The 26,450-nt window shown below is 35.9% G+C and overlaps 1 protein-coding gene across 5 annotated transcripts in view; it reads left to right on the forward strand.

Moving 5' to 3' along the window:
- The window catches only part of JMJD1C (jumonji domain containing 1C), a 317,069-nt gene that overhangs the window by 222,329 nt on the left and 68,290 nt on the right, over nucleotides 1-26,450 (forward strand). For 4 of the 5 annotated variants that reach the window (XM_039217454.1, XM_039217455.1, XM_039217453.1 and 1 more), the window contains exon 3: nucleotides 9,836-9,949. Coding sequence is in view for 2 of the 5 variants with exons in the window: in XM_039217453.1 (XP_039073384.1) it covers nucleotides 9,836-9,949 (114 nt within the window). In the remaining 3 variants the exon portion in view is untranslated. Of the gene's footprint in view, nucleotides 1-5,438; nucleotides 6,000-9,835; nucleotides 9,950-26,450 lie in introns of those variants that run through there. The other variant, XM_039217456.1, reaches the window with a different exon arrangement.

Genomic DNA, 26,450 nt, shown 5'->3' on the forward strand with positions numbered 1-26,450 from the left:
TACAATTTATAACCTGCTCCTTTTAAATGTATCTTGGGGATGCCTGGGTGGCTCAGTCGTTTAAGCACAATCTGACTTCCACTGAGGTCATGATCTCACCAGTCATGGATTCAAGCCCTGTGAGCTGTGCTAACAGCTCAGAGCCTGGAGTCTTCTTTGGATTCTGTGTTTCCCTCCCTCTCTGCCCCTCCCTTGCTTGTGCTTTCTCTCTCTCCCTCTGTCAAAAATATTTTTTTAAAAAATGTTTTAATTATATCTTGAAACTTGGTAACAAATATACTTGTGGAAAAAGGACTGAAAGTACAATTACTTTTGAACTGGTGGAGAAAATTATTAAAACCAAGGGATCCTTGTTACCCATTTATTTTGTTTTCTAAATTATCTCTAATGTAATTATGTGATTTACTAATTCGGGTTTCTTAAAAAGAATCCTCTTCTATCCTTTATGGCTTAGTTTATTTTTAGTTTCTAGTTTATACTTGCCACATTAAAAATAATTTTCTTGACAGAGAGAACAGTAACAAAATAGGAATTAAATTTTCCTTTTATTTTTAACCATAATGGTTTATGATCTTTCCAAGTGTTCCTTTTATGAACACAGCTTTAAAAACCCCTTCATGTTGAGTTGCTTTTTTTCTTAATCATGCTTATTTCTCCTTCCTGAAAGGTGACATACATTTTATTCAAGCATATTAGAAATATATAAATTCTGTGTTCAACCCTTTTTTCCTCGGGTGGTATATGATTTTGTAGTTTGTTCTAGACTGGTTTCATTTTCCTCCATTTTACTTTCAGAGTTTAAAGTTTTATTCAGCAGATGGCAAAACATCTTACTCTATGCCACCTCATGCTAGCAAGTAAAGTTTTCACACCTCTTAGAATGTAAAAATCATTCACCAATGAATTAGGAAATCCACATTCTAGTTCTAGGGCTATAACAAGGTTTGTTGGGGGGTTTTTTGTTTTGTTTATTGAGAGAAAGAGTGCATGTATATGTGCATGCAAGTGCGGTAGGGGCAGAGAGAGAGAAGAGAGAGAATCCTAAGCAGGCTCCATGCATGTGGAATGTGGGGTGTCTGGCTCAGTCCATTAAGCACTGGACTTAGGCTCATGTCATGATCTTATAGTTTGTGGGTTTGAGCCCCAAGTCAGTCTCTGTGCTGACCAGCTCAGAGTCTGGAGCCTGCCTCAGATATTCTCTCTCTCAAATAAATAAACATTAAAAAATTTTTTTTGAAAAAAAGTGTAAAATGTGTCCTAGGGTAGGAATTTGGTTGTCTTTTCCTCACCATTGTTTCCTTGGGGTCAAGCATGGTGCTTGGCAAGTAAGAGACATCTCATACCTATGGCTGAATGAATGTGCTGCATGATTGAAGAAGGGAAAAGAGTTTAAAAAATCAGCAAGATTAGGCCCCTATCATCTGGAAATCCTTGTAGAACTCATAATCTTTTGGAAGTAGGAAACAGTGCTATGTAATCTTTGCAGTCCTAGGAAGTTCTGCATGGATTCATTTTTGTGAAGAAGTTAATCCTTTGGACATTACCACAATTCAGTAGTTACATGTTTGATTATATATTTTCATATGTTACAGGACAATAGGGCATATTTAAAGCTATTTTCCTGAATCTAGTCAGCCTTCACATAGGGCCGTATCATGTTGAAATTCTCTGAACTACTATTATTCATCTTTTCTTACATAATGTTTACAAAAATATTTACAATTCTAGGCCATTAAACTTAGGGGCTGTTGGTTATTCTGTAAAATCTACATAGGTGGAGAAATCCACTTGTTTCTTTATACCTCTATATCTATAAAGATGAGAGATTTCTTTCTTTCATGGCCCAAGATAAATCGAACCAAAATGCTCATTTGTTTTAACTCTTAATTGCATGTAAGGGTCTTACGTTACTGGAAAGAACAGATTTTCTTTAGCTAGCCATACCGTGTTGCTTTCCTTTTAGCCTCTGTTTACTTTCTCACCTCTGTTGATTTATTCAGCTTGTAACCTAGAAACCAACTAAAAAGGAAGGAAGTCAGACATGTGTATTTCTGGGCAGTAACTGGAGTAGTTTCCTCTTCCTCTAGCCTGGTTTAGTTGCCAGAGAAAACTTTTTGCCCCCCACCCTCACCCAAAAACAACAACAAAAAAAGCAGGATGGGGGAGAAGAAAAGAAAAATTAACAATATTCAACCTACTACCTAAATCCATTAAGTAAGGTTTAAGCCCTAAAAACAACCAATCTGAAGGCCTAAAATGCTGCTCTCCTCAAAATGGTGTCTTTGCTGTCTGAAAGGTGACATCTATCATCCCTAAGGAGTTTTTTTTTTTTTTTTAATGTCTTTATTTTATTTTGAGAGAGAGCGAGCAGGGAAGGAGCAGAGAGAGAGGAGACACAGAATCTGAAGTAGGCTCCAGGCTCTGAGTTGTCAGCACAAAACCTGATGTGGGGCTCAAACCCACAGACTATGAGGTAATGACCTGAGCCAAAGTCGGATGCTTAACCAACTGAGCCACCCAGGTGCCCCAAAGGAGTTCTAAAGACAAGAGAGAATTAAGGAGATTTGATGTAAAAGCTGAGCAACTTATTATGGTTGCTACCAAGTGTGTTCTCTATATTGTTATTTCACTGTTTTTATTTGTGTTAGAAATTTATCAGAGTACCAGACCAAACTCAGATTCATATATTTTTTTAAATATTTAAAAACATTTTAAAGTGTATGTCAAGCCCAATTTATTAAATAGATGTTAAAAAGATATTCATGGCTTTCAACTAGTTGCATCCTTGTGTCCCCCTCATTTTCATTAAAATTGATTTAATGTATTTCTTTATCATAATGGAGAATAATTTTAATTCAGCCATGATGTAGTATGAAATAAAAATGAATGGTTTCTCTTTACTGATGTTACTTATTTTTATTTTTCAAAAATTTTTGCATTTGGGGCACCTGGGTGGCTCAGTCAGTTAAGCATCCGACTTTGGCTCTGGCAGTGATCTCAAGGCTTGTGAGTTCAAGCCCCGCGCTGGGCTCTATGCTGACAGCTCAAAGCCTGGTTCCTGCTTCAAATTCTGTGTGTTTCTCTCTCTCTCTGTCCCTCCCCTGCTGGCACTCTCTCTGTCTCTCTCACTCTCTCTAAAAAATAAGCATTAAGAAATATATTGCATTTTATGTCACTAGGAATATATAAGTATCATGGCAGTTGGATTGTTAGCTAAGTGTAGTTCTTTTTTTTTTTTTAATGTTTTATTTATTTTTGAAAAAGAGATAGATACAGCATGAACAGGGGAGGATCAGAGAGAGAAGGAGTCACAGAATCTGAAGACAGGCTCCAGGCTCTGAGCTGTCAGCACAGAGCCCAACACGGGGCTCAAACCCATGAACCATGAGATCATGACCTGAGCCGAAGTCGGATGCTTAACCAACTGAGCCACCCAGGTGCCCCATAACTACGTGTAGTTCTATGTGCTCTTTGATTCTGTAGGGGACTGATAGTACTGGCGGAGGAAAAACTGCTGTTTTTAAGTATATATCATACAGTCACACCTGAATTTATGAGACCTTGTAAGATGAATCCTATGAAATATTAAACTCATTTTCTAATAAACAATAAATTGTAGAAATGTAGGTGAAATGTATTTAAAATGTGACGTTTTATAATATAATAGCCTGAATCAGGCACTTGGTGTTTCTTTGTTATTTGGGGGTCAGAATAAAACTGTCACATTTATCTAGTTGTTGTGGAATTTTTTTTGTAGATGACAGTTTGAATTCTTTTCTTTTCATGTATGTTTTATATTCATGTCTGAAGTGATTATGAATGAATTATTGAAATAGTGCATATGATGTATAGAGGCAGCGCATTGCCTGGTGGCAGGAGGTCTTTCTTTTTTTTTTTTTTTTGGTACGTTTATTTTGAGAGAGAGAGAGTGCATGCCAACTCTTCATCAGCTGGAGAGGGGCAGAGAGAAAAGGGGAGAGAATCCCAATCAGCTTTCACACTGTCAGCATCGACCCTGACTTGAGGCTCAAACCCAGAACTGTGAGATCAAGACCTGAGCCAAGATCAAGAGTTGGATGCTCAACCCACCTGACTGAGCCACCCAGGCACCCTGGGAAGTTCTTCTCCTAATACGATTTGATGAATTGGTTATATATGTCACATAAAAAAATGTGAATTTTTAAGTTTATTAAAATTGAGGGATGCCTGGCTGGCTCAGTCAGCATAGCATGTGGCTCTTGGTTGTAAGTTCAAGCCCCACGTTGAGTGTGGAGATTACTTAAAAATAAAATCTTTATTTCTTTTAACCTTTTTTAAAAAATGTTTATTTTTGAGAACAGAAGAGAGAGAGAGAGAGTAGAGGAGGGGCAGAGAGAGAGGGGTCAGAGGATCAGAAGCAGGCTCTGTGTTGATAGCAGATAGCCCTATGTGGGGCTCAGACTCACTAACCATGAGATCATCCGACCTAAACTGAAGTCGGATGCTTAACCAACTGAGCCACTTGGGGGCCCCCAAAAAACAAAATCTTTAAATAAAATTGAGATATCTGTCTTTGATATCTATAAGATATCAAATTTATAATAAAAGACCATGCATGTCTTTTACAAATAGCTGAATGTTTTCTTGCACGTACAGATATTGAACATTCTTTTTTCACATTCAGTGTGTATATTATACATACAGCACAGTTCTAAATCTAGACTCATCTCATTTCTGGTGCTGAGTAGCCATGTATATCTAGTGGCCACCATATTGGGCAATATAACTCGAGATTAGAAAGAAGTTAAGAGCATATGTTAGATAACATATCAGAAAAATAGTTTTATACTTACAAATTACAAATTTTTATAACTGTGAATTGTCTAGATTAAATTTTTTTAAAGAATAAAATTGTTACAGGCCTGTCTTTTTAAATCTGCCAAAATAAATATTACCAGTTTTTTTTTAAGTGTTGTTGTTTATATCATTTGATTTCACTTAGACTGTTAATCCAAAAATGCTTTTAACTTTTTTTCTGAGCATTTTTTATGGCAGTATATTTTTAAGGACAAATGATTAAACTAAAAATAAGTACTCTAAAACAAAGTATTTTCAGTGGTTTAAAGTTATACTTCATTTTTACCAACTTGAGAGAGAATTTACATCTTATTTGTTTTCTGCACTTTCTCACTTTGGTAAATCTGGAAAGCAAAAACTTTGTATTTGCATTTGCTTTATTGAAAGAGACAGTAAACTTGAGGTCTTCGTCTCACCACTAGTCTGTCTTTGTCTGTTGTTAAAATTATGAGCCAGTCTCTATGGCCGCAGCCAAATGAGTAATCACCAGTAATGTGACTCGTGCTGGAAGTGACTCCATCAGCACCTGTGACGGGGGATTAGTTACAGTTTACAGAGCACCGCCTCTTCCCTTCTCTCAGTGTGCCCTAAGCCAAGTAGTCTTTCTCATTTGGGTGTCTGCACTGTTGGAAGCTACTGCAGTGTGTTTCCACGCAGACAGAGTACAGTGGGAAAGGCTTTCTCTAGCTGATGGATGGCTGTTCTCTCTATTTGGAGTATCTCACTGGTTATGTAAGCGACCTCGGGAGAAATTATCCTGACCCAGATCGGAGGATGCAGTAGTGCTTCAGCTGCAGGATTTCTTAGTCGTTAACACCACAGTGCTGATGACAAAGAGCGAGTTGTAATCCTCATCACTGCCAGGGCTGAGCCAGAGCAGACAGAAAATCGTCATTTGCTCGTCGGAGACTTGTTAGGTTACAGCTCTGCTTCGTTCTGTGGTCTTGGCTTTTCTTCCTATACAATGACGACGCTGCAAGTGAGCTCAGAAATGCTTGGTTTGAGAGCCATTTGCCTGTGATTTTTGAAGACTAAAGAAGTATTTAGGCTAGATAAAAAATACTGCTCAAGAGTGAAATGGAAATGTCAGCTACTTCTTGACCTTTAAAGCGGTGTCGTGGATTTCTGAGATTTAAAGATACTCAAAAATTTTAAAGAACAAAGTACGGTTTGTATTTTCTGCTTCCTTTTTTCTTTTGTCTTAATTTACATTTGCTTTTACTTCTCAGCCATAGGAATTAAGGTCACTGCTTTTTATTGATCGAGGCTTAGTGTTCTTAGGTTTTAAGAAATTTTAACTATCTCATTTGTTTAGAAGGGATTATTGTGTGTGTAGTAATTTCATAACGCTGTAGAAAGATTAAAAACTATAGTTTGTTTAAAGTATTAAGGCAGAAATGTTTCAGATTAGCGTTTTTAGAATATAGTGTTTTAAGGGAAGTGGGGTTATTTGTTTTGTGAAGGTTTTTTGTGTGGTGTATTCCAGTCCCCACCCCCAACTTGTTTTCTAACAGTATCGTGTTTTTCAATAGACCTGCTTGGGTGGGAATTTGGACTTTGTTCTTTCAAGTCACTCCAGTCTTTTTGTGTGTGTGTGTGTGTGTGTGTGTGTGTGTGTGTGTAGACTAAACCTTGACTTCTGAAATGTTGCTTAGTTTTCTGTTTCAATATTTTCCTTTAGTAAAGCTTATATCAGATTTTTGTAGTTAATGAGCATGATTTTTTTTTTAACTTGGAAAAGGAATTGTTAAATGTTAACTGGAGGTTTTTAGAAACTCAGACTGCAGATGTAAACTCCATGAATTTCCAGATAAATGTTAAATGTGAGCTTTAACGTGGTTTGTTTGAGCAGCTGAGTTATGTTTGAGAGCTGTAGCTGATTTATTTTAAAAATGTTTTTTTGAGGAGGGCTCATCTGTTCTCTTCTTCCTCATGTGAATGGAATGTGGTGCAGCATGGAGCCCCAAACAGGATACAGTTGTTCTGAGCATTCTTCCTATAGCGTGGTGTAGGCCCTACTAGAAAGGCAGGCTCTCAAATAAGTATTTATTTTAGCTTTAGACTATTTTTAAAGTATCTTTAACACAGATAAAGGGACCTTAAAGGAACTCAATCCATTAATAAAATTGTAAATGTTTTTTTATTCAATTATGATTATTCAGTTTTAAATTAGTACTTTTTATTTCAATTTTCAAAGGCTTTTTTCAGCATTAGGATAGTAGTCTTTTTGTGATTAGAGTCATATTCTGTGACTTTCATCAGATGGTAACTCATTGCTTCCCCTTAGGCTGTGGAAGTTCCTCATAGAATGATATATCTTTAGAGTCTTGAATTACTTAGTTATGCATGAGTTCTAGTTTCTTTACATTCCGGTACACCTAGACCTATGAAATATTTACTACAGATTAATCATAAAAGCTGTAGGATCTATACAGTTTATTTAAATATTCATTTTTAAACTAATCATATGTCTTTGAAATGTGTTTGACTTGGATACAAATATTAATAATGTTTACATCGTTTATTTCCACTTAAAAATCAATGTTTTTTTAACTACTTAATTACATATGTAGTTTGCCTTTAATTTTTCTGTGAAGTAGTAAAAGTCACCCATTTTCAGCATTGTTTATTAACATTTCTTTAACAAATACTGTAAAAGTATCAGCACTTGCTGGGAACATGTATGTAGCTTAAATATATTTGTACGTTTTAAAATTTCTAAGTTGTGGCCCTATTTAATACTACTTTAAGAAGCATGGTATACTCTTGACCTCCATTTGTACATGATTATTATCAGAACTAGACCTTTATAAACTAATCTTTTAACATTTCTGGTAGCTAAATTCTCCCAATGGCTTTCAATTAGTTACCTTAAAGTGAGAAATTCTTTATTTTAGCTTAGAAACTAAACTTAGTAATTTAAATTATGATTAGTTGGCCTGTTAAAATTTACCCTTAGCACTCTGACCTACCTTAAAAAGCCTAGTTCTGAGAGGTTTTCTTCACAAGAATGTTTTTCATATTATAAAATGACTAGGTCTCATAGGAAATGCAAACCACCTGTATTATTTGCGTAAGAAAGAGGCACTCAGACAGGAGTTTACTTCTTTTTCAAATCCTACTTAATTGAATTGTACCTTTAGCCACTTAGATAATAGCTTTTGTGGACCTTTTTGTTAACCTTCACGAGTTGACCTGACATGGTACTGTTTGTAAAGAAATAGAGCATTTGAATAAACTTCAGGGATTAAATCAAGTCTTCTTGAAAAGGTGCCCATGTTTTCTAGTTTACTAAAAACTAAACCAAGATATAATATGAAAAATATAATGTATTTCATGTCAATCACGTACTGGTAGACATTTTAAAGTCTAAATAAGATAAACACTCTTGGATTTCTTACAAAATTAGTGACTTGTTAGGTAGAATAATAGGATTTTATGAAATAATTTTAGGGATTTAGTCTTGGTAAATGGAAACTGCTAGATGGCAACAGTAGCAGGAGATAGCTAAATAATGGGAGAATGTCTGTTTTGAAAATGTAATTTCTTTCCCAAATAAGAATACTTCACTTATGTAGTACTTAAAAGGTTAGCCTGAGGACTGGAGAGGGAGGAACTTATTACTGTGGTTAGATTTTCTCCTCATAAACACTGAAAATAAGTGGGAATGTAAGAATTTTTTCATGTTATTTTAATTTTGGATAGAGGATATTATTTCTATGTTCATGGTATCGTGTAGAAATTAAGTTTTCTTTAAAATGCTTATTTTTTTCCCGTGTGTTTAACACTGTTACAGACCCCTCAATGAATCAAATCGAAAGCTTTAAAAGGAATTTCTTAAATACAGAAATTAACTCCTCAAGAGCCATTCTGAACTAAAGATCTTGAAAACTTTTTCCCCAGAGTACATATTAGTTGTGATTAGCAAGATGTTAGATTTCTTTAAGACCTGAGAAGGGGAAACACAATGGCTTTGAATCTCCTGGGGATTTTTACTGTCTGTGCCAAAAGCTTTGGTTTGTATCCAAACCAAAGTTGGCTTATAGCAAGAAAGATTTCTCCATGTTCTATAGGTAATTTATAAAGTTGGTTAATTCCATGTTCTAAACTTTTATTCTTTTATAGTAACGCCATTATATTGTTAAGTGTTTAGAAAAGTACCGAGGATGTGACACTTGGGTTTTTATTCAAGCTGCTTCTGCTTCGAAAGTGTGACAGTAATTAAAAAAATGCATACATAGTACCTTTGTTTCCTTCCTTCCTCTTCCTTTTCTGCCTCACTCCCACCCTACCCCAAGATTTGGGTAAACTCTTTTATGTAAAAGATGAGCAAGTGTTCTTTGAAATAATCATATAGCCACGGATCCTCCATTTTTGGTTTGTTTGTTGTTTCATTTGATTTTTAAAGTAATAGAGTCTGTACTGAGAGGTGGATTTTGTGTAATACTTCTTACCTCCCTCTTTCCTGCTTCCCTTCCCCCACACTGCTCTTACTGAAGCAGCTGGATTTTTATTTGTGCTTGGGGCAGGGGCAGGGGCAGGGGCGGGGGTGGGTAGTACACGGGGTGGAGTTAGAAGACCAGATGCATCCTGATCATTTAAAATCCTTGATGTGAATGAGCTAGGGGGGAAAAATATGTAAACTATACCTGCTCTGTTTTTATAAAGGTTAATACTTAATAATTTTTTAAAAAAGAGTTGGGGTAGGTCTGCTCTCCTACCAAGTTTATTATTTCAGAAGCAATTTCTTTTTTTATCATAGACACTTTTATACATCATGTATATTTGATATTTAAAATAAACAACTTATATATCTACTTCATTCTTTAAGTGCAAAATATTGTATGGATAAAGACATTTAGATTATAATATGAAAACTAATGTTAATTGGTATCCTAAAACCATTATAATAATGGTATCTATACATTGTATGTATATACCCTTCATATTTGAATATAAAACACAGAAAATAACCATTATAAATTTTTTCTTTTACCAGACTTTCAAACCCCTGGTTGAAAAAAGTATACCCAGTTCAATCACTGCAGTAGAATTCCTTGTAGATAAACAACTGGATTTTTTAACTGAAGATAGTGCCTTTCAACCCTACCAGGTAAGAAATTTTAGGTTGCTTTTAAAAGTTAACTAATCTTGAAACTTTACTGATAACATAGATATTCTTTTAAATAATTCAGTTTGAACTAACATGTAGATGTTCAGGAAACCTGGTGCTTTCAATAAATTTCAATTATAGGATAAATGGTTAGTGTATTCAATCAACGGATTTATATACTAAGAAGTTATTAGGAGCTAGGCAGCATTCTGTCACTGAGAATACACAAGTGAGCAAAATTAAGTCCCTGCCATTATAAATAGTGTTCATTTGTTGGAAAATAACTGGTTAGATATTAGTATAAATTACTTTTGTCTCCAAGCTCTAAAGGTTATGATTTGGGTCAATTAATGTAATTAAATGAGATTAATGTTTATGCATATGATAGTAGTAGTCCTTTTCCTTTTTAAGTGAGAAGTTTCCTTTAGCCTGTCAGTGATTGAATTGTTCATTTTCTAAATTTTAGTTCCCAGTTGCAGTCTAAATGCAAATACATTTAATTGGAAATATATTTTCTAATAGACTTTAAGATTTAAATCAAATGAAGAAACTCCTGTCAAAAATAGTAGGCAAAGTGAGTTTTAAAATTTCTAGTGAATTTCTGTCAGTTAATTTCATAAGTTATAAAGAAGAATTCATAGATGTTTGTTTTCTTTATATATTTGGATTTCAGATTGAATTAAATATGTCTTTCATACATTTTTTACTTAAGTGATTAAAATAATTGTGTTGAAAGAAAGGATGAGTGAACTAGTTTTACTTTTTTTTTTAAATGGAGCTGAAAGTCAGTACTCCTATTTCATTTCAGAATAGTTACTGTTTTCCGAAAATAAAATATAGAGGCATCGTTTCCATGGAAAGAACAAGAGCTTGAGTTAATGAGCAGTGATTTGTTGTGTGTGGAGTTATAATACTTAGGGAATTAGGGTAGTTATGTGCCTCTTCTGTTAGATCTACCAAAATGGGAGGATAGTTTCCTGAGGTAAATGTTATTTTGAAGTCTACAAAGATATTCTTTTGTCCTTTTGCATTATTTTTCTTATTTCATTAAATGACCTGGTTTTTGTACTGTTACCCTTTTTGCTCTTTGTTTACAATATTTATAGCTGAAAATTCATAGCAAGTCCCGGTATAATATTGGAGGTGTTAGAGCTTTTCCCTTGGGTTTTATTTTGTTTTGTTTTTAACTGTGAATGCCATTTAGCTTAACTATAGGCCTTATTATAATTTGTTTCATTTCTAACAGTCTTTTAGTCGGAATTAGACTGGGTGAGTCCAGTAAAATCAAAGGAACCTTCCAGCCTTTAATGTTTTAATTTTGTGGTTGCTGATTAGCAGCACTCTGGAAGTTTCAGCTTGGATTTGATTTAGAGAAGTGAAATCATTATGTAGAAATTACTTTTAAAAATAAAGTGTTTTGCCAGGTGGCCTAAATCTCCACAACATGTTTATTAAAATTATAATCATTGAATACACTGAGATTTTACAGAGTTTTTGGGTGTCTTTTTTAACATGTTAAGCTTTTAGATTCTGATAAATTACATAATTTTATTTAAAAACTAAAGGCACAAGAGCTAAAGTCTTATTTGATTTGGTGAAATAGACAGTTGTCTTTGTTAGTAAGCTGTTTGTATTGCTCTGCTAGTATAGGCCAGTTGATCTTTAACCTAGCAGAATACTATATCTTCTAAAGATGAAGTAATTTTTCTTGACATTTTAACCATTTGTCTTTCACAAATGTAAGTTTTCAGTTCTAAAAAATCAGAAGGAATTAATACTAACAGCCCTTGATTTAGGGATCCAGCATACCTTAATTTTAGGATTTCTTAGGAGTTTTAAAAGTAATAGATGGTTTATAATAGAGCTTTTTTATATGTATTTTAATATATATAGTTTCTTACTAACCTGGTTAAAAAATATATAAGGATATTTTCTTTAGCATGTAAATGATAGACATTTATTGTAATATTTTGAATGAAAATGTACTCCAGATACCTAAAATGGCTCAGTCTAGTTTTTCAGATTTATTTATTTAAATGAGTTTGTGAAATAGAGCTAGCTACATTCACAATAAAGGAAACAATTTTAGAGTTCATGTAATTAGAGTGGCTTTATCCCAGAATGCTTTTCTCTAACCACTTGTCCAAACAGTACATTAAATTCTTTGGCATCTTAAACATGGCAGCTGTTACTGGCATAGATTTTGTAAATAGTGTCTTGACATATCTTAACTTTAGGGTAACCCTATATAAGTCAAAAGGATTTGGGGGAAAACTGAACATGTTTTTTTAAATGTTCTCCCTGTTTTTTCTCATTTATTTAAATTTCATGAGGCAATTTCTTCTGAATCTAGATGTTAATCACCCTTTATAGACTTCTTAAGTGTGTTGGAGGAAAACCTTCCTTAGAAATGGCCTTTGTGTATAGAGTGATGAATACATATAACTTTTGTTTTAAACATTCTCACAAATGTTTTTTTTTTAGTGGGGATTCCCACCGACCATCTTTCTCCTTGCATTCTTAGCATTTTATTCTATAGTAGTATGCTCCCTCTAATTTCCTTTATAAAGTTGTATAGCCATGTTTTAATATATCGGAATAGTAACATTATTTAAGGTAGTGGTTAGGAAACCAGGATTAATATAGATCATTTCACCTTTAGGTCACTGGTTTGAATCCTACACTTAGCTCTGATTTTAGTGCATTGAATATCAAATGCCACGTATTAAAGTTGATCTGGTCACTTTTTTAGGTGGCATGTAGTTGGGGAATTGGGGTACAATCATCATTTTAGTTTTCACTGTTTTGGAAAGAGAGTTGAATGAGGAAAAAAACCAAATAAACATCTTTTAAATAATATAATCTGTGCATATTAATTAGGTCACTGTAGCAGCATGGTATTGTTAATTCTGTTTTTTCCTTCCTTATGCACACAAATGAGTTTCTGCTTCCTCCTTTTAGATTTCCTGATCATGCCTGGCTGCAGTTAACTTTCTTTGAAGTAGAGGGGGAAGGGAAAAGAGAGGAAGTAGGAGGGAACTCTGCACCTTCTACTCTGTCTTCCAACTGGCTGGGAAGGAGGATAAAAACCAAATTATTGATTCTGAAAGGTGCCTTTTATAGTATGGGGTTTTGTTTTTGTTTTGTTAATTGCTATTATTTTTGTGTAGTGTGGTTACTTTTCTTTGAAGGGTGATTACAGAAAAGTTTTAAAAACTTTTCATCAAAATTTGAAATTTTGATCAAGTTCGTATGAAAAACAGTTTGATAATGAAATATGAACATTGAACTCTTAGCATGATTTTGAAATCATCTTGTTCTGAATTTTGGCTTCTGGCCATGCACACACCTGCAGTTTTCAAGTTGGTTGCTTCATAGAGGATATAGAAGAGATTATTTCTTACCTGAAAATTGTACATGACTCATCTCAACAAATCTGGGTTGGTCTGGCTCGTTAGTCCAGTATTTTCTAGGGATCACAATTCTCTTTGTTTTTAAATGTAATGAAGGGATAACACACAGGACACTACTTTAAAACCACTAGAGATTTGAAGCAGAATGTGCTTGTTCAACTTTATGCCCTACGTTTATCTTCTTGTATATTAGAATTCATTGCAGTAATGAGGTATTTTCCCTACTTTAAGATAGAATCATCATAGACCTGAAGGAATGATCCTTTTTGAAGTTCTGGTTCTAATAAACTGATCAAAGTTTAGAGAGAGGACTGTTAATGCTGCAGTTTCTGTCATCATAGAATGTACACATTGAATCGCTTTACTAAATATTAGATATAGTACTACTGTGTTTTGAATTGCTGGTTAAAGAAAAAGGGAACAGGTGGAACAAACCTCAGTATTTTCTTAGTACCTGGACTAAAAATTGCTTAAAGACTTGAACAGAGAAGAGTCTTAAAATATTTAGTTAATGTGTCTGGACTGTCAGATCTGTGTATCTGTCATTTCTGTATTGCTCAGTGAAAAGGTTGTTTTCCCTCTTTGAGTCCATTTTTTAAAAATTTATTTTAAATGTTTGTTTATTTTCAAGAGACAGAGTGAGAGTGGGGAGGGGCAGAGTGAGAGAGGGAGACACAGAATCCGAGGCAAGCTCCAGGCTCCGAGCTATCAGCACAGAGCCCAACGTGGGGCTCGAACCCAAAAGCTGTGAGATCATGACCTCAGCCGAAGTCGGAGGTTTAACCAACTGAGCCACTCAGGCGCCCCTCTTTGAGTCCATTTTGACCCATAAGTTTTACATCATTGATGATATAAATTTATTGGCTGTGGTTTCAGAATATCCCTAAGGTAGTCGTTGCTCAACACATCTGGTTTACTAAAAATAGCTCAAATGATTGCCTAGGATAAACTAGCAGTAGTTTAGAGGAGTGGAATGTAGCAGAGACTTGTATTTTTTTTCTTAGAAACTTTTGTTATTGTATTATGGACTTTGGAACTGCTTCACAACCAAGATGAGATAATATGAGTGAGGTAAAATTTAGTCCCTCAGTCAGCCAAGGTGAACAACTAACTGCTAGTTTGTTTGTTGCTAGCCAGATGTTATATTTTGTTGAATTAAACATTTGACATAAATGAGCCACTGGCAAAATTTTGAAAATCTTGTTGGTAGTAATTCATTTTATGAGCAGATTTAATCCCCAGGGTACTGTGGTGGTACTACTAATAGTTTACAGAAGGAAGTAAACAGAACTTCATGTTAGTATTACTTTGGTGGGTAGAGAAAAAAAATGTTTTTTAACTTTTCTTTACTCTCACTTCAATTTATAGTGTAGTTCTATCATTTTAACACTAATATCCCGAGGCGCCTGTGTAGCTCAATCAGTTAAGTGTCTGACATTGGCTCAGGTCATGATCTCACGGTTTATGGGTTCAAGCCCTGCGTCAGGCTCTGTGCTGACAGCTTGGGCCTGGAGCCTGCTTGGGATTCTATGTCCCTCTTCTCTCTCTGCCCCTCTCCCACTCATGCTCTCACTCTATCTCTCAAAAATAAATAAATGTTTAAAAAAAAATGACTAACATCCCTATAGAGGAAATCAGATTGTGACCAGGTACAGGATTTATTAGTATAGTTATATAAATTTCTTTCCCAGAATTCCTCTCCGATTTGTTTTCTTCCTGGTATCAAATTACTGTTTCCCATTAATTTAATTAACTGAAAGAAAAAAAATAAATGGACTTCCAGACACTGCTCAACAAAGTGTTGTTGTCGTTATTGTTTTAAAGAAAGACATTAGATTTTTTTTTTTTAATGTTTTGTTTATTTCTGAGAGAGAGACAGCATGAGCAGGGGAGGGTCAGAGAGAGAGAGAGAGAGGGAGACACAGAACTCGAAGCAGGCTCCAGGCTCTGAACTAGCTGTCAGCACAGAGCCCGATGCGGGGCTCGAACCCACGAACCATGAGATCATGACCTGCGCCGAAGTCGGACGCTTTACCGACTGAGGCACCCAGGTGCCCCAAGACATTAGATTTTTTTAATGATAACTGAACTTTCTATTAAGAGACATGTTTTATAGGAATTTATAAGAAACACTGGAAGTATGCCTTTTAGGATTTGGGAATGGCACACACCCAACCCCCAAGAATGAGAGCATCTGCAGTGTAGTTGAGAGATGGAGAAACCAGCCCAGAACAGAGGCTAGAGCTTTTAATTTGTGTTCCACTAACTACTGATTTCAATTGATACTTCCCCAGAAAGGAGTCTTTAAATGGAAATTTTATGCTTAGACTCTACTTCCCTTTGACTTACCCTTAAAATTTTTTAATGTCTGACCTTGGAAACATCCCAACTGACTTCATTCATTTAACAGTTATTTAAATTCTGTGGTTTCCCAGTGCACAGCATCCTGCTAGGTGCTTAATGGTTTAAAAAATTGATATACTAAGTCCTAGTGCTTTTTCTTTTCAAGGTGTTTATAGTTCACAACAATAACTTATATTAAAAATAGACCTGATTTAAGGAGCCAAAAATACATAGTAAAGACTAGGAATACAAAGAAAGGAGAAATCAGTAGCTTGAAACAGTTAAAAGTCTCATGAAGGAAGTAGAATTTGAGTAGGATTCATCTGAAGGGAGATGGAAGTGAAAAATAGGACAGTGAGGCCAGACATTTGGCAGGATGGATAACATGATCAGTAAGGAAAGGAGATAGATTTAGAAGACAGTAGAGAATCAGGCCAGCTGGAGAAGAGCATTTGACTTTGAATAGTAGACCTCATACTACATTAATATATGGGGTCAGATAAAAGAGGAAAAGGATTGCTAAGTACAGTTAGTAAGTGTAGTTATTAAGTGTATTAATTTTATCATGTAGGCCAAATGAAATCATTGGAAGCTTTGAAGCAAGAAAGTAACAAAATTTACACATTAACAGCGGCATCTGGTTATTATAAACATCAGAAGCAGCTAATTGAGTGGGTCTTCATTTAGAGTCTTTTGTCCTAGACAGTCAATATAACATAATGGTTAAGAAAGAGTTTTGAAGTCAGTTCATGCAGATATGGTTTCAAATCCTAGCTTTGTCATTTGCTAGCTATGTGACATTGGGAAAGTCTAAAGCATTCTAAATAAATGGTTTCTTCATGTATAAGATAAAGCTGTTCTCTACCTCAGAATTGTTAAGAAGATTAAATGAAATGATATATTGAGTTATTACTACATACATACTGCTCAGTAAAAGGTACCTATTTAGACATGTTCCAAATTTCTCTTTATAGATGGTATCTTAAACTTTTTGGTAGATATTTGAAACTCCTTAATCTTCCTATGATACGTAACCATTGGATATTTGTCTTCCACCATCTGCAGCTCTTTTAACAATCAGTCTTAATTTGTTGTCTCTGGATCTCTTACCATTTCTTTCTACATCTGATTGTAGATAAACTTTTTATCTGTCTGTACAAGCCATGGTCAGATTGTAACAACATATCTTTGTAGTAGTGTTTTTTCTCTTTGCTTCCTCCCTTCCCCCCCCCCCCCCCCCCCCCCCCCCCCCCCCCCCCCCCCCATAAGATTCTATGGTGACTTCTTTAAGTATTATTTTAAGAAAATGGTTTTAGAAGAGATCCAGAACCCTCTTGTTTGATGCTACACTCCAAAAAACNCCCCCCCCCCCCCCCCCCCCCCCCCCCGTCCCACTCCTTCAGAGAAGTTTATTTAGATAAGATTCTATGGTGACTTCTTTAAGTATTATTTTAAGAAAATGGTTTTAGAAGAGATCCAGAACCCTCTTGTTTGATGCTACACTCCAAAAAACCCTCTTACCTTTTTTTCCCACAGGGAAAGTCTCTTAAGCTCCATTTGCTGCTGATAGTTATTTTTATCTCAAAAAGCATAAGTGTTATTCAGGAAGTTACAGAATTGTTTTTCTTTATTTGGCTCTGGTAAGAGGCCATGTGGACACAGTACTATGTTTTGGAAGTCCTCTAAGCATTGAATAAGATGTTGGACTATATGACCTTTGAAGTTCCTTCTTAACACTAAAAGTTCTGTGAACTTGGTCAAGGTGGAAAAACAACCATTTCTGACCAACATTCACCTAAACAAGTTTATTCCTGACTAATTGTTTTAGTCTCACGGGTAAGAGACATTTGACTTAACTCTAATAAGTTTATCTCAAAAAAGAGAATTAATGAGTCAGGCAGTGCCGGATGCAAATCAAAATTATACAAGATTAGAATAACAGAATTGTTTTTATTAATGGTGCTTACTGAGAGAGCTTTCCATCTTATATTTTTCTATATCTGTTTCTGATTTATATTTTGACGGAAAGAAGTTGAGCACATTCTCAATTAGTCCCTGAAGTTTTTTTTTTGCATCTCCCTTTTCCATTTCACTTTGCATTCATATTAACATTTGATTGAAATTTAGAGGTGCTTTGTTGCCATAAAGTTAGTGAAAACGAGAACTGTGAGATTGTGGAATATATATTCTGCCAAGAGTGTAAAAAAATACAGGATCATAGCCCTAGCTGTGAACTGACTGTTGGTGGATTTTTGGCGTGGTAGGATCAGCATCTGTGGGCAGGCATTGGCCTGGGGGTGGTCTAGAAGATGAGGCCAGAGCAGGAAGCTGCTATTGTGTAGTACTTGGCTTTATTCCATTTCTAGTCAAAAGTGACAGCTTGCAATAGTGGAGCCAGGCTGAAGCCTAGTAAGTAGGATGGACTACAAGAAAAGGGGAACCAGTAGCTAAAACAGTCACTGTACTTCCTTATTTAAGTAGACTTTTTTAAAATTTAAAGTTGGTACATAATATTTTAATATTCAGTAGTTTTTCACTACATTCTGTTTAAGTACTTTTATGTCCTACCTATCTGATTTTTATATCACTGTAATTTCAAAAATAGTTATAAAATATGCTTATTAAAGTCCCACAAATGAGGTATGTTGATTTATCTAAATGCATATCTGCTGCCATTAAAAAGGGAGTTCTTCATTTGTAAAACTTGGTTGCAAAACTTGGTGTGTTGAAAATGTATCCAGGGAGTTTAGGAACATGTTATTTTGACTGAAATTTGGCGCAAGTATGAGCTGTTCTGCAATATTCAGATTAAAAACATTTATAAGTCACAGTCTGCAATAGTTCTCTCTTGGTCCCAAATCTGCTGTGATCATATGCTGAAAAAGCTGCCAGTCTCTTTGTAATTTTTTGTGACTGCTGTTATGAATTTAAAGTATGTGAAATTATGCTTGTAGACAACAGTTTCAAAGGATCCTAAGCCATCACTAGTTACCATTGAGAAAGATTTTCTAGTTTCTCGTTCTGCCAGTCAAAATAGGTTGATATAATTTATTCCTTTTACCCAGTTGCAAATTCTTACTAAACCCTAGCCATTTTATCTTAAAATTTTATTTTAGTGTGTTAATATTTTACATTTGTAAAGTTCAACAATTTGCAGGATGTTTCAATATGTATTATATTTGTACATCCTTATGTTATCCTTATGAGGGAAACTTTGTATTATCTTAATTTTGTATAATGTTTTCAGGTGCATATAATAATTAGTTAACTCACAGAGTCTATGAGAAGTCTAAGTTACAAATGCATAAGTAGCAAAAGAGAAACCCACTTAAAACTAGCTTAAATTAAAAAGAGGTGGGGGTGTTAAAAAGATACAACAGGCAGTGTCATGGATAGCTGTAGCAGGAAAGTACAGCTGAACCTTATTTGGAATGGAATTAGGAACTAGAAAGAAAGTCAGGAACTCAAATCACTTATTCCTTCTTCCCCTCTTCTTCGGTGTCCTTTCTGCAGACAGGTTTTTTTCTGCTTACTCATAGGTTTTGCTTCTCATAATAGTAGTTTCCATGTGACTTGTGTGTGTCATTGTCAATTTGCCCACCTGCCCCCCGCCTCCACAAGACCTTTTAGATCTAATATTTGTGTTTCTTTGTAAAAGTAGAGATAGAGTATAGGAGAATGAAAGTCTGAAAGGGGAAGATGGAAGAATTATGAGGAAGGAAGAGAATATATGATAGCAGATTTTATAGGCAAAGAAAGTGATGTTTAAGGAAGTTGTGACTTGGCATCTATGTTCCCACAACTAGTGGTAGCTAGCATCATTTTCTGTTTGGCACTTTGTTATTTTTCTTAGAGCTGGCATCCTTCCTATATAGAAGATGAAAATTTTTCTAAATTTTATTGCCTGCACAATTTCCCTAGACTTTTCAAACACTGGCATCTAGTTGTACTCCAAATCTGTGCATCATTTTCAGACTCATCTTCCATACACAGAGAATCCAAACAGATTTAAGATATTTTGTACTCTCCCTGTTTTCTCAGCTGCTCAGTTTTCTCTCTTCTGCATACAGGTATCCTGAAGTCCTAGATTTACTCAAGGTTAGAATTGTAAAGTAATGGAGTCCTTGGGGCTCCTGGTTGGCTCAGTGATTAGAGCAAGTGACTATCTATTGATCTTGGGGTTGTGATTCCAAACCCCATGTTGCATGTATAGATTACGTGTTTTTTTTTTAATTTTTTAAAGTATATTTATTTATTTTGAGTGTGGAGGGAACAGAATCTCAAGCAGGCTCTGCACTAACATTGCCCCAGTGCAGCACTCGAACTCATGAACCATGAGATCATGACCTCAGCTGAGGTCAGATGCTTAGAGACTGAGCCACGCAGGTGGCCCTCTTAAAAGCTATCCTAATGGGTATGAAGTTCTTTGCCAATTTTTTGAATTGAGTTGTTGGTTTGCTGTTGAGTCCAGGAATTTTATCAATCCCTTATCAGGTATAGACACTTTGCAAATATTTTCTCCCATTCTTTGCCTTGTCTTTTCTCTCTCAATAGTATTTTTTGATGTGCAGAGTTTTTAATTTTGATGAAACCCATTTGTCTAATTATTTGTTCTGTTGCCTATGCTTTTACTGTTATATCCAAGAAATGTTCACCACCTCCAACGTCATAACAAATTTCTCCTAAGAATTTTGAGGTTTTACACCTTACATTTAGGTCTTTGACTCATTCTTAGTTAATTTTTTATAGGACATAAGGTAAAGGTGCAACTTTCTTTTGCATGTGGATATCCAAGGTTCCCAGCACCATGTGCTGAAAAGAATGGTCTCTTTCCCATTGAAGAGTCTTAGCACCCTTGTTGACCAGTTATTCTAAAATGTTATTTCTGGGCTCTGTATTCTGTTTCCTTAGTCTTTATGTCTGTCCTTCACACTAGTATGTATTATTGATTACTTGAGTTACCATTTTTTTTTTTTAACTTTTCTACAACTGCTTAATTTGTCCAAGTGATGTTAACCCTGAACATAAATTATAATTAAAATAAACTATTCTGCTTAACTGGTGAAATTTTCTAAAGCACCTAATCAGTCTTAAGATACAGTCACTCATTTATTGCTGTGTGCCAGTCACTTTGCTAGTACTAGGAATTTAAGACAGATAAAATACTTTGTTCTCTTTCAAGTCAGGGGGAGAGACCTAGCTTCATGCTGAAGGTTCTAAAATTGAGGTATATTCATAGTGTCTGTGCTGTGGAATCAACTGATTCAGTAATACCAGATATTTGCCTGTTTCTTTTTCTTGGTTTTATTTTTTTTCTCAGAAGACAAGGGTTTAGAAGATGGGAAAGAGATAAGGAAAGCTAATAGTGCTTCTCAATAGACTACTGTATCAGGATTGTCTAGCAAAACAAAACCCATAGAGGTGTGTGTGTGTGTGTGTAGGTGCACGTGCACACACACACACACACACACACCAAATGTGTAGAGAGAAAGGATGTAGAGGAAGGATTTCTAAGGAATTGACTCATGTAGTTGTGGGGGCTGACAAGTCTGAAATCCACAGGGCAGGCCAGCAGTCTGGAAATTCTGTCAAGAGTTGATTTTGAATAAAGGGAGTATGGAAGCAGAATCTTTCCTCTTTGGAGAACCTCGTTCTTTTTTCTTATAAGGCTTTCAAGTGATTGAATTAGGCCCACACATGTTATGGAAGGTAATATGCTTTCTTCAAATTCTTCTGATTGAAACATTAATCACATTTGAAAAATAACTTCACAGCAACCTCTAGATTGGTGTTTGACCAGACAGCTGGACACCATAGTCTAGCCAAGGTAACACACAATATTAACCATCACAGGTATTATTGGTATTTAATTCTTTGCTTTGTAGTGAATTGTAGGATGGTAGCCATCTCTGGCTTTGGTACAGTTCTGTGACTTTAGCATCTTTGTTATGCTAATAGAAGAAAAACATCCCCACACATTTCCTTCTCTCTTTATTTCAAGCTATTCAGATGTAAACTAAGGAGTGGTCTGCAGACAGTGGCCTACCAGGCCCTGCCAACACCCTAAATGTGAGAAGACAGTATCCGTCATTACTTTCTTTTTTCCTTTTTTCAAGAATAGCCATTTTTTTTAATGTTTATTTTTGAGTGGTAGAGCGTGAGTGGGGGAGGGGCAGAGCAAGGGAGACAGAATCTGAAGCAGGCTCCAGGCTCTGAGCTGTCAGCACAGGGCCCAATGCAGCACTCAGACTCAGGAGCCTTGAGATCATGACCTCAGCCTCAGATGCTTAACCAACTGAGCCACCCAGGCGCCCTCTGTCTGTTCTTTCTGAATGTTACCACAGTTCTGCTTCTTGAGTCTCAATAGCATGATGTTTTCTCCTGGCTATCAATCCAGTTTCATTCTAGATCAGAGTCTTAATATCACTCACATTCTCTGAGACCTTTATACCTAGTCATTTGATAGAGGTTATTAATCATAAATGGGTCATATTTTTCCATCAGATTTGCACTTTAAATAGTGATACCTATAATAACAAGTTTTAAAACTCCAGTGTTTTTCTAGATGTTCTTTGCCTGGGTGTCAGTTACCCTAGATGGAATAACGTGATATTATTACCAGTTAATAACCCTTCTCCCCACTGCCATTCATGGAATAGTGATATCTGGAAATAGAAAAATTCTGTGTAACAGGGATGAATTTTTTAAAAATCTAGGTAAATAAAGAATCCTCCTGAATATATATACTTCAAACTCACAGCTCTTTAAGGCATTATCCAGTATGTGGACTTTAAAACACAATACCTAGAGCATCTTGGAAAGATATAGTTTTGGGTTTTTTTTTTAAATGTTTTATTTATTTCTGAGAGAGAGAGAGACAGTGTGAGCAGGGGAGAGTCAGAGACACAGAATCTGTAGCAGGCTCCAGGCTCTGAGCTAGCTGTCGGGACAGTGCCCAGTGCGGGTCTCGAACCCACGAACCGTGAAATCATGACCTGAGCCGAAGTCGGATGCTTAACCTACTGAGCCACCCTCAGAAGGATAGTTTTTTAATCTTGCTTCTCCCACATCCACTTCTGTTTTCAAGGAATTAAGTTCTATTAAGGATTTCTTCTAATATTTAACAAAGTTCATTGTTGAGAATTTTTCTTAAAGTTTATTGAATATACATTATGTCAGTCAAGCAAACTTGGCATTAGTTGGTATCATCTAAATAGCATGTTGTTTTTGTATTGTGAAGGATTATGAGACTCTGCTCTGGTCAAGGGTGTAGTTAATTAATGATGTTCACTACCAGTGCTGTAAAGAAGCAGACAGAATTACTGGTTTGTTTTTATTGGTTTCACCACTTCCAGAGTGTCTTGTTCTACACATAAGCATAAGTATACATATTTGTACTAAAATTTTTTATGAATTCAGTTTGGATCATGACACAACTTGGGTAACTCTGCATTTTGCCCCTAAACTCTGTGGACATTACTGTATCTGATTTAGTGCTTTTTTTGGGGGGTGGGGGTGGGGAGAGAGATGGTTAGAAGGAGAGGGAGGGAGACAGGATTCCAAGTGGGCTTTGTGCTGCCTGGTGCGAGACTCGAACTCACAAACTATGAGATCATGACATGAGCTGAAGTCAGAGGTTTAACGGACTGAGCCTCCCAAGCACCCTAATGCCAGTAATAGTTTACAGTGAATCAAATTTAATGGGTTTTTTTTAGTATTTATTTCTGAGAGAGAGACCACATGAGCAGGGGAGGGTCAGAGAGAGAGGGAGGCACAGAATCTGAAACAGGCTCCAGGCTCTGAGCTCGCTGTCAGCACAGAGCCTGATGCAGGGCTCAAACTCATGAACCTTGAGATCATGACCTGAGCCTAAGTCAGACACTTAACCGACTGAGCCACCCAGGCGCCCCTACAGTGAATCATATTTAAAAATAAAGAAGGAAAATCAGCATAAAACAGTTAAATAATAAGTTGCCAAAGTTTTGAAATTCTGTTTTTAAGATAATGTAGTCATTTGCATATATATACATATATGAAATGTATCTTATTAGGGAATTTTGGCTCTTTGGGGTGGAGAAAAAAATTTACATCTGTTGAAGTATCAGAATTTGGTAGTAGAACAACAGATGAATTCAGATCCCAGTTCTGTGTCTAGTTGTGAAACGTTAGGCAAGGCATGTAGCCACTTAAGAATTTATTTTTCATTTATGAAACTAGATATGTAATATCTGCCTCATGACAGTGTTGCTATTGTCTCTGAGGTAGTGTATAAGGAAGAACATTATGCCCTATAAAATTGGTGATAAAGAGAATAAATAGGTAGAAGTTCAAAAATAAATAGATCTGGTTGAGTAAATCTCCGTTCATGATATGTGTACTTTCAAGAGGCCCATTAGTAGAAGTAATTTTTTGGGGCACCTGGGTGACTTAGTCAGTTAAGTGCCAACTTTGGCTCAGGTCTTGATCTTGTGGTTTGTGAGTTCAAGTCCCAAGTTGGGCTCTGTGCTGACAACTCAGAGCCTGGAGCCTGCTTCAGATTCTATGTCTCCCTCTCTCTCTGCCCCTTTCCCTACTCGCACTCTGTCTCTCTCTCTCTCTCTCTCCCTCAAAAATAAATAAGTAAATATTAAAAAATTTTTGATTAAAAAGTAACTTAAATCTCATTTCACAGACATTACAACTTTACCAGTGTGTCATATATTTGGAGAATTTCCTGTATACTTCCAGTTTTCCTTTCTTTTCCTTTTTAATACTTAATTTATTTTGAGAGAGAGAGAGCACAAGCAGGGAAGGGGCAGAGAGAGAGGGAGAAAGAGAATTCCAGGGAGGCTCCAACCCAGGACTCGATCCTATGACCTGAGCCGAAATCAAGAGTTTGAGTCTTGAGTTGAGTCATCTAGATGCCCCTGTGAGTTTTCTTTTCATTTTTTTCCAGCCAAGATACTTCTCCTGTGGTATATTAATTTATCCATTCTTACCAGCACTTTAACTCCCTTATGCTATTTGTCTTTCTGCTACATCTGCCTTTTAATTTCCTCTCCTAGAACAGTCCTACCATTTACTTTCTCTATTTGTACCTTCTAAATATGCACTACCCATTATTGATAGCCACTAGTCACATGTGGCTATCTCAATTTAAATTAAGTAAAAGTAAACTTAAAATTTCATCCATTAGACCAGCCACATATCAAGTACTTCAATAGCCATATGTGGGACAATACAAATATGTAACATTTCCATTTATTACAGAAAATTCTGTTGGAAAGCCTTGCCCCAAAGACTTAAAAGCAGGAGAAAATTTCACCTATGTATTTTGGTGTCATTTGTATTGTCTCTGGTCTCAGCTGATCCTTTGGTACCAGTTGGCATCCTTTTCTGTGCTCCTTGAGTTTGCATTTCCTAAAACAGTTATTTTAAATTATCACCGTTCTACTTGGCTTCCTCCTTTTCTCTTAAAAGAAGACCTTTCTCCTGCAGCACAGTGGAAATGTAGGTTAAAAGCAGGAACCCCCTTAACTTCCTGTCCTTAAACCTGTTTTTTCATCTTTCCTTACTTCTTTTTTCCTATCAGAGATATGTTCCCATTTTCTTTTTCTTGTTTTTTTAATTTTTTAATGTTTTTTATTTATTTCAGAGAGAGAGGGAGACAGCGTGAGCAGGGGATGGTCAGAGAGAGAGGGAGACACAGAATCTGAAGCAGGCTCCAGGCTCTGAGCCAGCTGTCAGCACAGAGCCCGACACAGGGCTCAAACCCACGAACCGTGAGATCATGACCTGAGCCGAAATCGGACACTTAACGGACTGAGCCACTCAGTCCCCCCAATTTTCTATAACTGATTCAGTTTTACAAATATTTATTGGGCACCTGCTATGTCCCAGGCACTATTTCTGGTAGTTAAGGTACAACCATGAGCAAAACAAAAAAATTTCCATGAGCCAAAAAAAAAATGAAAGCATTCATAGAATAGCAAGAAGACAAGTATATAGAGATGAGTAGGAAATGAAATAAAAAAAGTAGATTAAGTAGGGTTTTGTAGGCTATTATATTTTGTTTTTTGTTCTTATTAAAACTGAAGTGGAAGCATTTGGAGAGTATTGTGTAGAAGTGTGATGTGATAAAACCTTTTTTTCTCAGATAATTTAAAACATACAGAAATAGAAGAGTAAAATGAATTCTCATATACCTGTCATCCACTTTTAACAATTATTACCAATTCATGGCCAAAATTGTTTCCTCTTACTGCTCCTCATGGTTTTTTTTTTTTTTTTTTTTTTTTCTTTACGATTTTATTTTGGGGCCTACCTGGGTGGCTCTGTCTGTTAATTGTCTGACTCTTGATTTCTGCTCAGGTCATGATTCCAGCCAGGCTGTGGGATCCAGCCCCACGTTTGGCTCTGTGCTGGGTATGGAGCCTGCTTAAGATTCTCTCTTCCTTTCTCCTGCCCGTGCTCTCCCTTTCTCCTGCTTGTGTGCTCTCTCCCTCTCCCACTCTCTCTCTCTCTCTCTCTCTCTCTCTCTCTCTCTCTCTCTCTCTCACACACACACACACACACACACACACGACAATTTTTTTTTTTTAAGTAATCTTTACATCCAACATGGGGTCAAACTTATAACCCTGAGATCAAGAGTCATGCTCTATTGACTGAGCCAGCCATGCACCCCTCCTCATGTATTATTTTATCTTTAAATTTTTTCTTATGTATTATTTTAAAGCAAATGCCATGCATCATTATTTTCATCT

This window comes from Hyaena hyaena, unplaced genomic scaffold, assembly GCF_003009895.1.
Source record: "Hyaena hyaena isolate Hyena2069 unplaced genomic scaffold, ASM300989v1 scaffold_695, whole genome shotgun sequence".
Classification (NCBI taxonomy): Eukaryota; Metazoa; Chordata; class Mammalia; order Carnivora; family Hyaenidae; genus Hyaena; species Hyaena hyaena.